Source organism: Ctenopharyngodon idella, chromosome 13 (assembly GCF_019924925.1).
Source record: "Ctenopharyngodon idella isolate HZGC_01 chromosome 13, HZGC01, whole genome shotgun sequence".
Taxonomy (NCBI): Eukaryota; Metazoa; Chordata; class Actinopteri; order Cypriniformes; family Xenocyprididae; genus Ctenopharyngodon; species Ctenopharyngodon idella.
Genome location: NC_067232.1, coordinates 17941623 through 17954245, shown reverse-complemented (window position 1 = coordinate 17954245; position 12623 = coordinate 17941623). Strand labels below are relative to the sequence as shown.

The following is a 12623-nucleotide window of genomic DNA, read 5'->3' as shown; positions in this document are numbered from 1 at the left end:
AATCATCTCAAACTATTGCTCTCTTGAACATGACAACGAGCTCACTATACTCAAATGGCCTCCACAGTCACCAGATCTCAATCAAAAAGAGCACCTTTGGGATGTGGTGGAACGAGAGATTTGCATCATGGATGTGCAGCCAACAAATCTGTAGCAACTGTGTAATACTATCATGTCAACATGGGCCAAAATCTCTGAGGAATATTTCCAGCACTTTGTTGAATCTATGCCACTAAGAATGAATGAAGTTCTGAAGACAAAAGGGGCTCCAACCTGGTACTAGCAATGTGTACCTAATAAAGTGGCGTGTATATATACACATAAACTGAAATCATGCAATATGTTGCATAGCAATAAACATGCAGTTAATTTTTAATAACTCCTCCTGAGGCCTGTCAATTTTCTTCAAGATGTGACAGCTGCTTGAGACTATATCTTCAACAGGTAGAACATAAAAAAGCCACCATTTCTGAAGGTAACTACTTCATTACATTAATATGAAACGTATATTATGCCATCATTTTCAAGCATTTCCAAGCATTTTATGCATTTAGCAAATTTACCATGAATATTTTTTATATCAAATTTTAGGATGCATCCTTTTTTCCCACCACTTTTTAGCATCATTCTAAATTAATTTTCAAACATCATTCCTTTTTTTTTTTATCCTGTGATGTGACAAAATAATTTTTTTTAAAGTAAAGTTCTCAATTAATTGTTTTTCTTAATAGTTTAGTTTTTAAAGTAAAGTTCTCAATTAATTTAAGGTCATAAAATGTCATAATAATTACAAAATAACTTGAAAAATTACTGTTTAAAATGTAGTTTTAGATTGAATACAGCAAACCACTCTGCAGAAAGTGTCACTTGTCACTGCATGTCAGCTACCCATAAACCAACACAGCATGTCAATGCCACATAAGGTCATCAAAATGTATACCAATTCTCTGAGTCTGTGATTCAAGTTCAAGATTAATACTACCTACGCCACTAGATATATAGATAGATAGACAGATAGACAGTCAGACAGATAGATAGATAGATAGATAGATAGACAGATAGATAGATAGATAGATAGATAGATAGATAGATAGATAGATAAATAGATAGATAGATAGACAGACAGATAGACAGATAGATATTGATTTGAATATGAAATGAAGGAACATAAAGCCATCTCTTAAAAAAAAAAAAAAAAACATTACAAGAACTTTGCTATTCCAGTCATCACCTCTATCTCTTCAGAGCAAAATTTTATGAGGGAAAAATGGAGATTTATGTCATAGTTTGGCTGTCCTGTGCTTTTTCATACATGCGAAAATTGATAGAGTTGTAAGTATTCAAGTGAGAGTCTGCATGACCGATGCAGAGCTAAGCAACATTTGGCCTTAGAGAGAAAGATTCCGCCTTTAAATCAAGGTAACTTATCATTTTCACAATGCTGGGACATATACCAAACCTTACTGATAGCTTTGGAGAAACCTCTCATCAGTTGTGCTGAGATGGGGAAGAAATCATTTGAATCTGATTATATACAAACACTATCCTGAAGTCATGTTTAGGATAACATAAACCATTTAAGTGAACAAGGCTTACAAGTAAACAGGATTGTAATGGTGACTTCAGGTATTCGCAACACATTGTCCTCCTTTTTTCCTGTTGCTCATTGCCATTTTGTAAAACAGTGCCTTTGTGCACCTACAAGTGAGGCTCTCTTGCTAAATGAACATACTTCATTGTTTTTCCACGCAAATACAGTGTTAATGGCAATCAGCAACATGCATTCAAGTCTACATGAATGAGGAATCCAATTAGACACTGTTTAACCTCAGTTTGTCATGTTTTTTCCAAACCTGTATGACTTTCTTTTTCTCATGGTACACAAAAGAAGAAAAACAACAGACGGTGATGTTCCTGTTTTCCATGAAATTACAATGAAAGGGGAACTAAAGCTAGAAGTAAAGTGGTCCTTAAGAATTGTTTTTTGAAATCATATTACATCTTTGTGTGAAGAACAGACCAAAATTTAAGTCATTATTCACTGATAATCTTCCTCTCCAGTGAGTTGTTAACCACTGCAACCTGGATCATTCATTCAGTGAGTCAAAATCAAGAATCAGATCAGTATGATTCATACCCAAATCATTTAGACCAGCTTTGTGAACCGGATTGAAGTGAAATGATTTACTGAAAAGATTCAATCCAAAGGAACACCTAGGATTTAGGGCAGATAAGGATTTTAGTGAATAATGACTTAAATTTCAGTCTGTTTTCTACACAAAGCTATTTTAAAAACATGGAATATAGTGCATGACTGGTATTGACTATTTTTATAATGCTTTTTTGATGCTTTTGTGTCCTTTCTGAAGCTTCAATTTCAGTCCCCATTCACTGTAAATGCGAGACCTGCACAAAAATCCTCATTTTCTGTCCACAAAAGGACGGAAATCTTACAGGTTTAGAACAACATGAGGGTGAGTAAATGATGACATTATTGTCATTTTTGTATGAATTATTCCTTTAAAGGTTCCACTCTGCCTGAACCCGTGATGTGAGAGGTTAAAAAGATGAGATTTCTCATCGCACTGAGTTTGTATACGCTAGCGAGTATACATAATGACTTCCAAGAAGAAAGGCACAGAGTTATGATATGAATGTCATCGAAATCAGCAGCTGTTTCCCCACATTGTTTGAGAAAATCTCTCGGGGCTAATTAAAATTGCACCTCAAAATATGCACAATCATGCCAGAGAGAGCTGATAGAGTCGTGCATTTGTCTTCCGTAATTGTTTGCTTGCACAGGCCAATTTTGATTTTGAGCAAAGAGTAAACACGTTAACGAACAAATTTATTAATGAACATGCGTCCACGTAAATAATCATGCAAACAGATTAGAGACTTAACTCAACAGCAGATTTATTCAAATTTATCACAAACAGGCACGGAATCCACATTATTTGAGCCCAATAAGAGCGGCTCTTTTTTGATAGCAAATATGAAGCCTGTTTATATGCCTGAGCTTTTCAGGGCAGAGACCCCTCCCTCTTTATAAGCCGCCTATAATAATACCACAGGGCTAAAATCCATTCCAGTGGCTCAAATTACACTCAAGGGGGCAGACTCGGGTGGCCCTTCATTCAATGAAAATTGAATTTGGTAAATACGATTTCTCTGTGTTCTTATCGGTCACCGCACAGAGAGGCCTGGCTCATACTCCCTCATATTGCTTCTGAAGCACCGTGTAATTTTCATATTTGAAGATGATTAAGATTAAATAGAAGCCATTTTCAATTTGCAGCATGGACCAGACAGAACTAAATAAGTAAATAATTAAATGACTGGAATTATACAGATATTATATAATTATTGAGAAAGATCATAACAAAACAACCCGAATTAACACGATAAGCATGTCAAAGGGATAGTTCACCTAAAAATGAAAATTCTATCATCATTTGTTCACTCTTATGTCGTTCCAACCCTGTATGATTTACTTTCTTCTGTGGAGCACAAAAATTATATTTTGAAATGTGCATATAATGAAGGTCAATGTTGTTTAGACCCCATTTACTTTCATTGTAAGGGCAAAAACAGTTGAAAAACTGTTATTGTCTTTTGTGTTCCACAGAATAAAAAAAAAAGTCATACAGGTTGGGAATAAAATGAGGGTGAGTAAATCATAACCGAATTGTAATTTTTGTGTGAACTATCCCTTTAACTATTTAAGATTGTTTTTTCCACCACTAAATAAAAAAATAATAATTAAAAAAAAACACAAAAAAGGTAATTGTAACTTTTTTTTTTTCTCTTTTTTGACTTTATTTCTCAGAATTGCGAGATTTAAACTTGCATTGCAATTATAAAGTCAGAATTGTGTTATAAAGTCAGAATTATATCTAAAGTCGCAATTCTGACTTTTTTCTCACAATTGCGAGTTTTCATCAGGCAATTCTGACTTTATTTCTCACAATTCTGACTTTTTTTTTTTTTCAGAATTGCGATATAAACTCACAATTGTGAGTTATAAAGTCAGAATTACAAGATATAAACTCACAATTCTGAGAAAAAAGTCAGAATTGCGAGTTTATATCTTGTATTTCTGACCTTTTTGTCAGAATTGAGTTTATATCTTGCAATTCTGACATTATAACATGCAACTGCGAGTTATAAAGTCAGAATTCTGAGAAAAAAGTCTTTTTTCCCCTCACTTTTGCACATTATAACACACAACTTTGAGTTTATATCTCACAATTCTGACTTTATATCACGAATTCTGACTTTATAAATTGCAATTCTGACTTTATAAATTGCAATTCTGACTTCATAACTCACAATTGTGAGTTTATATCTTGCAATTCTGAGAAAAAAAGTCAGAATTGTGAGACAAAAAGTCGAAATTACCTTTTTTATTTTTTATTTCATTGCGGAAACAAGCTTCCATATTTAACTACTCAGGGGTGCGTTTACCAAAAGCATTGTTAGCCAACTAACGTCGCAAGTTCCGTTGTTACTAACAAAGTTTAACGATTTGCTGTTTCCCGAAACCATCGTTCAAAAGAACATTCGCAAACTGCATCGCAAACTTGTGTGATTGGATTGACAGCTCTCGAGCTGTGGTTAGAAGCAGTTTCTTGTTTTTATGACATGTGGACTTAATAAATCGTTATCTTGAGCAAAATAAGCAAGCTGACATTAAGTACAATCTATATCTTTTATTTCGAGTATATACAAATGTCATTTACATATTTTAGTTTGTCAAGAGACTTTAAGCACCATTTTTGAAGAGTGCGCATGTACATACTTGATCTAGTCTAGTACGTAAGAACGAGTCTATGATTAAATTTGGAAATAAAGCAAAATAACTGAGAAAAATAAGAATTAGTCCTCAGATGCCATGTCTGTAATTTATAGCAAAAAATCTAGCATTAATTAGATCTCAAACGGATTAATTTAAAGAAGTTATTACTCCACCACCTGTGTGACATCATTCACCGACGTGGCTGATCGTCAGGTTTACGACAATACGATTTCGGGAAACAGTTGCGACTACCTAGTTGATTTGCTCAATGATGCATCATACTGTAGAAGTAAAGCAGCAAGTTATGCCGTTGTACTACCTTTTTGGTATTTCTTTAGTTCTTTTCGGAGCCAAAAAAGAATGAAATGAAAATGACACCAAAAAAATAACAGCACATGATATGGTACATACAGCACTAATTACTAATATAAGTAGAACTTATTAGTGCTACAAATATTTCTGTGTGACCAAACATGACTCTCATTTCTAGAAATCATCCTTTCCATAGAACCTGTCGCCACACAGCCTGGCCGAAAGAAATACGTGCTTTATTAATTGCACACTGAGGAACAAAGGGGGAAAGGCTGCCAAATCCAAATGGACTCAGATGAAAAGCAAAGACGAGACTCAGTGTCTCTGAAGAGGGTCTCAGAGCTATAGTCACAAGCACAAGTGACAATAGAGAATATTAGATTCTCAAAATCCACCACACAACATTTATTCTAGACAAAGAGATGTCTCATGGTACTGACAGAGAAGCTGCTTTGGTGGTAGTTTAGCGGTTAAAGACCTGAACCCAAACACTTTCGGTTAAATCCTCATAAGGATTGATCCATGAACCATCATAACTATTCTTTTGACAAAATAGCTAAATATTCCCTGCAGAAAATATACTGTAAGTCACTTCCAAATGACAAACCTCAAAAACAAATATATAAGAAATGAGCCACCAATACCGTTATGCTTTAAAATTTTTTCACACTGTTTCTACCTTATATCTCATGTATCAAATTATTAACAGGTACACTACCATCCATTTTAATATATTTTAAAATGTAATTTATTCCTCTGATGGCAAATCTGAATTTTCAGCATCATTACTTCAGTCTTCAGTGTCACATGATCCTTTAAATCTTTATAATATGGATTCAGGCTTAAGAAAGATTTCTATATTATTAATATATAGCTTAATATTTTTGTGCAAACATTTTTTCAGGATTCTTTGATGAATAGAAAATTCAAAAGAACAGCATTTATTTGAAATAAAAATCTCTGTAAATGTCACTTTTGATCAGTTTATAATGCATCCTTGCTTAAAATCTCTTTCTGGTAACACTTTACTTAAAGGCTTTATACATAGCAAAATCCCCAGAGTTAAATCAACTCTGCTCAGAGTACATATGGTCCCTCTCTATATAGTGTTAAAGTGACACTGAAGCAGAGTTAAAGTTAATGAGATAATTAAGTGATTAATTAAGTGATGATTGAGCATTAATGATGATCACCTGCTGTTAACAAGCAGAATCACTGAAGAAAAGAAAGACAAAAACTACAACTGAATTCAGCCACAGCCTTAGATGAATTCAACTGAAGACAAAAGAAGACATTAAATCTCTCTCATCTCAAGAACTCTGCTTCAGTGTTACTTTAACACTATTTAGAGAAGGACCATATGTACTCTGAGCAGAGTTAACTAAACTTTGGGGATTTTGCTGTGTATAACACATTATAAAAGTATTTGTAATGCATTAATTATGCCATGTATGGTCTCATGAATATTTGTAACCACAGTTATAATACATTATAATACTTATCTATTCATTGTTACAACTTTAGAAAGTATAATGCATTAAAGCACATGACAAACAACCAATTTCAGATGTAACAAGCAATCTGCAAATATTATAATGCATTTTAACTTTGGTTACAATTATTTATGAAAAGATATAATGCATTATAATGTACATTATCAATACCTTTATAATGCATTATACATAAAAACTTTTGTCACAGTTGGCTGAGGATGAATATAGGCGAGGAAAAGCAGATCTAAAATAGCAACTTAACTTTATTTAACATCCAACAAAGAGTAATCCAAAACAAAGAACAGGCAACATAACAGTGTGCACGACACACAAACAATATTAGACCATGAGTAACAGAACTGAGGGCACTATACACAAGTGAGCAAATGAGGAACAGGTGTGAGTAATCAATGAAACAATGAGTAACTATAGCTGTCTCATTTCGAAGGCTGTGTCCTCTGGAGGTCGCATTTAAAGGCTGCATACGTCATCAAGGCGGTATTGTTTAAGAAAGGTAACCGTTAGATTGCAAAGTAAGAAAGAAATTACAGTATTTTACACCTCACAAGGAATAACAGTCAATTGTATTACAGTTACTTTTCTTAAATAAGACATCCTTGAGGATGTATGCAGCCTTCAAATGCAACCTCTGGAGGACGCAGCCTCTGAAATGAGATGCAGCTTATAACAGCAGAACGAAAACAGAAAGGAAACATGTGAAATGACAATAAACCAAAAGTCCTTGAAAATGACACAGAAACACAACGGAATCGTGACTATTTTTAGTAAAGTGTTACCCAATTTCTTAACAACAACAACAAAAATGACACCAAACTTTTGAACGGTGGTATGTATATATAATACTTCAAAAAGCACTTCAAAAAGTGGGCAAATACGGTTTACACTATCATAATGTATCCCCTCATATAATTTCTTCTAACTATAAAAATGACTGGGGATCTGTCCGTTTCATTTTTTACTCATTCTTCAGTGACATTGGAGTAATTATTCTCAAACAACCTCCGAAAGGGCATTGGTGGAAATGACAATCTCACACTGCAGTTCCGTTTCCTGTAGAAGCTAAAGGTTGTGTCTTTGGTTGAGGTAAGCTGGTCCTTGATCTATTCTGAATGACAGTATTCTCAGAATAACATCCGGATATGGATTCTTTCAGGATAATTTACAGTATTTCTCAGAGTAACACAATGAATTGCTTTTTGCAATCCAATTTACTTTCATAATTAGCCATATTTCTATGTGGAACAGGAAATTCAGAAAGGAAAAATAATGAATCATGAATATCATATAATCAGGATGATTTTACTCATACTTATTTTTCTATATATATTTTAAACATTTCAATTTACTTGGCTCAGTGGTTGTTTGGATAAAATCGCAATAATGCTGAAAAATATTGAGGAATTTCAACATTTTTAGCTTTATTGCTTTGCCTTAGAAGCAAGTTATTACATTTTGATTTAAGATTCCAAAGACATTTTTTACTTGAATTGTGCACAATTACACCGATAACGGGCATTCGGGCATAATCAGGTCAGCTCTTATTTCATGTTGACTTTAGAGTGAAAAGATAAGAGGAGCCTGACAGCACTGCAAGTGTTCAAAATATTTCCTATCAAATGGATTCTCCGAGAATAACACGATCAAAATTCTATTACTGCTAATGTCAACCACTGTTTCACCCGGATGGCAGCGGAAACAAGTTTCCATGGATACAATGCTCAATATTTCAACAAGCTATTTATTATTGCCCATGAAGTTATTGTATTAAAGTCTCATTTTCACAAATCAGAACACACATACCATTTACACACACTGATTTCAAAAACTGAATTTCACTTACATAATAGAGCTGTCCCACAGTGCACAGAATGGATTCATTGTTCCCTGCGAGAAAACACACACATACACTGTGATTGGACAAGCAACATAATGATTAGACATATCACAGTACATACCGATAAAGAGACATTTTCACTACGATAGCCAGTATCTCAAGACATAAGTCACGTTATTTAATAGATAAATTAAACAGGGAGGGGAAAAAAGGAGAAAAAATCTCCCATTGTAATCATCTGGGCCATATCTTGATGACACAATGAGGAGAGAAATAACTGGTGATGGCAAATTAATTATCGGACTAATTACTGCTATTTGTCTGTTGATTAATGAGCCTGAAACATATGTCAGAGGTATTGTAGTGCTCCTCTTTGATTGGCTGTAGTGATTTAAAGAGGAACAGAAGACCATATTTCCTTCCAATTTCAACCCAAATGTACCCAGATTCGTCTTCTAGTTTCTCTTTAAAAGACCATATGTTTCATAGCATTAATGTGTTTGCTTTTTACATCAATTACAAAGGAGGATTTGGATCAGTTTGATTAGTGTTGAGGATCATAGGTTGCACACTGTACAACAGGGGCATGGAGTCCATATAAGCTGTGAATGCTCTGCATACCCAAACCATTTGAGAGAATGAGTTTGTGGACTTGCTAAATAATATTAACACTATAAATGACTATAAATTCCATTTCATTTGAGGTGTAACATAAAGCTTACATAATAAAATGTTGGTGATATGTATGTAACTGTCCGTCATTTATTTATTTGCCAAACGACTGTAATGTTTCGGGTATGGAATCCACAACAGCTTTGGCGTCTACGCTCTATTGTTATGTATTGTCATCATTGTTCCGCATTCTCATTGGTTTGCTGGCATATGGGGGATTTCATGCGCAAGGAAAGATGTCTGCGAATCGCTCGGCCAAGCGGAAAAATGTGTTGTTGCTGCAAGATCTCGATCAACGAAAATCGCATCGTATTTGACACAAAACATGAAACAAACCAGACTAGATAGGGAAATCTTTTTTTTTTTTTTTTTTTTTTTTTTTTTACAAAAACGTATAAACCGTTCAAGACAGATCTACTGTAACAATCTGAGGTTGTTAATCGATAGTATTATTATTATTATATACGCCTAAGTGTTTGTTAAAGTCATCAATTTGCATTATTTCAACTTATTTTTTAAAGAATACTTTTTTTAATTTATTATACTTATTGTCACGTATTGTGTGGTAGCAGCACATGATGAAGACGATGGAGATAACAATAACAATCTTCATTAAACTTTACAAACTCCGGACAAACACTAGAATAATCCCAGGAACAATAATGATACTATACATTAACCAGGAGTAACTAAGGGGCTGTTTACACGACACCGTTTTCAACTAAAAACGGAAAACTTTTTTTGCGTTTTGGCTATTCATTTACACGACAATGGCGTTTTGGTGGCCTGAAAACACAAACTTTTGAAAGCGGGTTTCAAAGTGGAAGTTTTTGAAAACGATACGGTTGTCATCTTTGTGTAAACTGCAAAAACGCGAACCTGTGAAAGCGGTGACGTCTTGCTCACGCATATTACGTGTTTAGTCTATCCACCTTGTTTTTCAACGCGAAGGTAAGGTGTTTTCTGTGAATATGTGAGACTTACGATTTATTAGCCACTATAGGGAAATAAAAACTGTAAAAATAAGGTGGATAGGCATGCGCGAGGCGAGTGCTCTGTAAAAGAATGTGTATGCACAGGTGTGTAGTCTTTCTTTACAAAGTGACATCGCAAACTACTTGTCTGACATGCATAATACAGCGCTTTTAGTCATTTTCGCGGATCTGTGTGAACGGGGATAGTTTTGATAAGGTTGTCGTGTAAACGTACCCTAAAACACAGGGTATAAAATACACAGGGCAAACAGGGAGCTAAATGAAACGCAGGTGAAACTAATCAATGACTCTGGAAATAAACCAGGGCATGATCAGTAACTATAGAAACAAACAAGAATTGGGAACACTGGCAAACAGGAACAGAACAAAACCAAACTAAGGGTCTGTTTACACGACATGGTTTTTAACTAAAAAAACGGAAAACTTTTTATGCGTTTTGGCTAGTCTTAGCCTCAGACGTCAGACGCCTTCAGGCTGAACGTCAGATACATATGGCACACTTATCTGGAAACACTTCAGGAGTATCGAAGTCGTCATCTGGTTGGTTGAATTCTACAGGATGTCCGGGAGACGTGTGTGTTGCGTTCTTTAACGGTCTGCCTGGAAACAAATGCTGTGACGCCAAACCCCCTCGTGCAAGAAGAAAGCCATCATGTTTACAACTGTGACAAAGAGCACTTTTCAGGATCAAATAAACTCTGAATTTTCAAAAGTATGTGATGTACGCGGCTCCATTGTTGCAGTAAATTTACACAATGTTCTAGAATGAATAATTTATTAGATGCACGCCGGTCTGTTATTGTTGGTACATCGACTTTAATTTTCACGCCCCAAAACCTGACGTGGAACAAAACGAACTGTGATTGGTTGCGATGCATGTCAGTCAAACGTCTTCTTGGGCAGTTCTTGGCCAATGAAAGCTGCGATAGAGTCCAGACCTTCTGCCGTCAGTCTGAAGGTCTGGCTACGCGAGACTAGATTTTGGCCGTTTATTTACACAACAACAGCATTTTGGGGGTCTAAAAATGCAAACTTTTGAAAACGGGATTCAAAGTGCAAGTTTTTGAAAACTATACCATTATCATCTCCATGTAAACTACAAAAGCGAGAATTTGTGAAAACTGTGATGTCATGTTTAGTCTATAGGTGTGTAGTGTTTCTTTTCAAAGTGATATCAACTACTGGCCTGGCATGAATAATAAAGCCTTATTTTTTGTGGATCCGTATGAATGAGGATCGTTTTGACAACGTTGTTGTCTGTATGCGAAAAAAGGATTTTTTTTCCCATTTTTAGTATATCCTTGTCGTGTAAACGTACCCTAAAAAACAAACAAACTGAACATAAACCTGATGCTTATATCTTTTATAATTAATTATATTTTACTTATATTTTATTTATAACAGGCTACTTATGTTTATATTTATTATATTATACTTATATTGTAGTTATAATACTTACATTTATTATATTATATTTCTTTTTTAATTCTTTATTAAAAGAAAATTATTCCGGCATACATTTACCTCGACACCTGCCATGGTGTTTCAGATTTGTCGTCTCTGATTTAGATCTGTTTCTTTTGAGTCAATGCGTTTAAATGGTACCATTTAAACTACTATGTTTGGTTATGTTATGGGGAAAAATGGGGGTAGATGCACTCAGCATACCCCATAAAATAAGTCACCTCTCACCACTGCTGTACAGAATATATATTAATATGTTTTGTAAATGAATATGCTTTTTTTATTAAAGCGTATGAAGCAAATGATAGACACAGCCAGTATTGCGACATAAATTCATGTTAAATAAATCACAGTATACACAGTTGTTTACTTCTAAACAACTAAGGGAAATTGAAGACATTTCCAAAAGATTTGGGAACCTTTAGACAAAAAAAATGTAAAGGTTTTGTGGTATGTATTGGCTAGAAGTAAGATGAGGGAAGGGGTCATTGTTATCTCTCAATGTCATTCTCACCCGGCCTATTTAAAGGATTTTGATGACATCTATGAATGGAGGGTCCTTGGGATATAAAGGCCGCAGATCATTCCCTTGTTTGAAAAATGGATTCATGCATTAATGGTATATTAACATGTTCCTTTGAACCAACAGACCAATAAAACAGTAAAAGAGTCAAAGGAGGTTTTAGAATGTTTGTGACCTCCATGTCGGCATCAATTAGCCTCTCTGGATCGTGTTTGTGAAGCGTGTTGAGATCTGACTGGTGCTTACATTAGCTAGATGAGCTAACTCAATCTCCAGCTGGGCTTCTGTAACCCTGGGTTCTGGTCGGACAGTCACAGCAATCACTTTTGAGTTCACAGCAGTGTTATTCCTGTGGGTCAGATCACAACCACACACAACAGTCAGTTCAAGCTTGAACGAGAAACGCTAATTTCATTCATTTCAATACTTCCATTATCATCAGCATTGATTTCTGTTTAAACTCTCCATTCTGCACATTATAATGGAAAGAGCTCATTTAGCACAGAAGTAT

The 12623-nt window shown here is 34.8% G+C and overlaps 1 protein-coding gene across 6 annotated transcripts in view; it reads right to left on the bottom strand.

Annotated features, from left to right (window-relative positions):
• Positions 1-12623, bottom strand: part of adgrb3 (adhesion G protein-coupled receptor B3) — a 271133-nt gene that overhangs the window by 113265 nt on the left and 145245 nt on the right. For all 6 annotated transcript variants that reach the window (XM_051916328.1, XM_051916332.1, XM_051916329.1 and 3 more), the window contains 2 exons: positions 12359-12461; positions 8465-8508 (listed from right to left, as the gene is read on the bottom strand). In XM_051916328.1, the coding sequence (XP_051772288.1) occupies positions 8465-8508; positions 12359-12461 (147 nt within the window). The remainder of the gene's footprint in view (positions 1-8464; positions 8509-12358; positions 12462-12623) is intronic.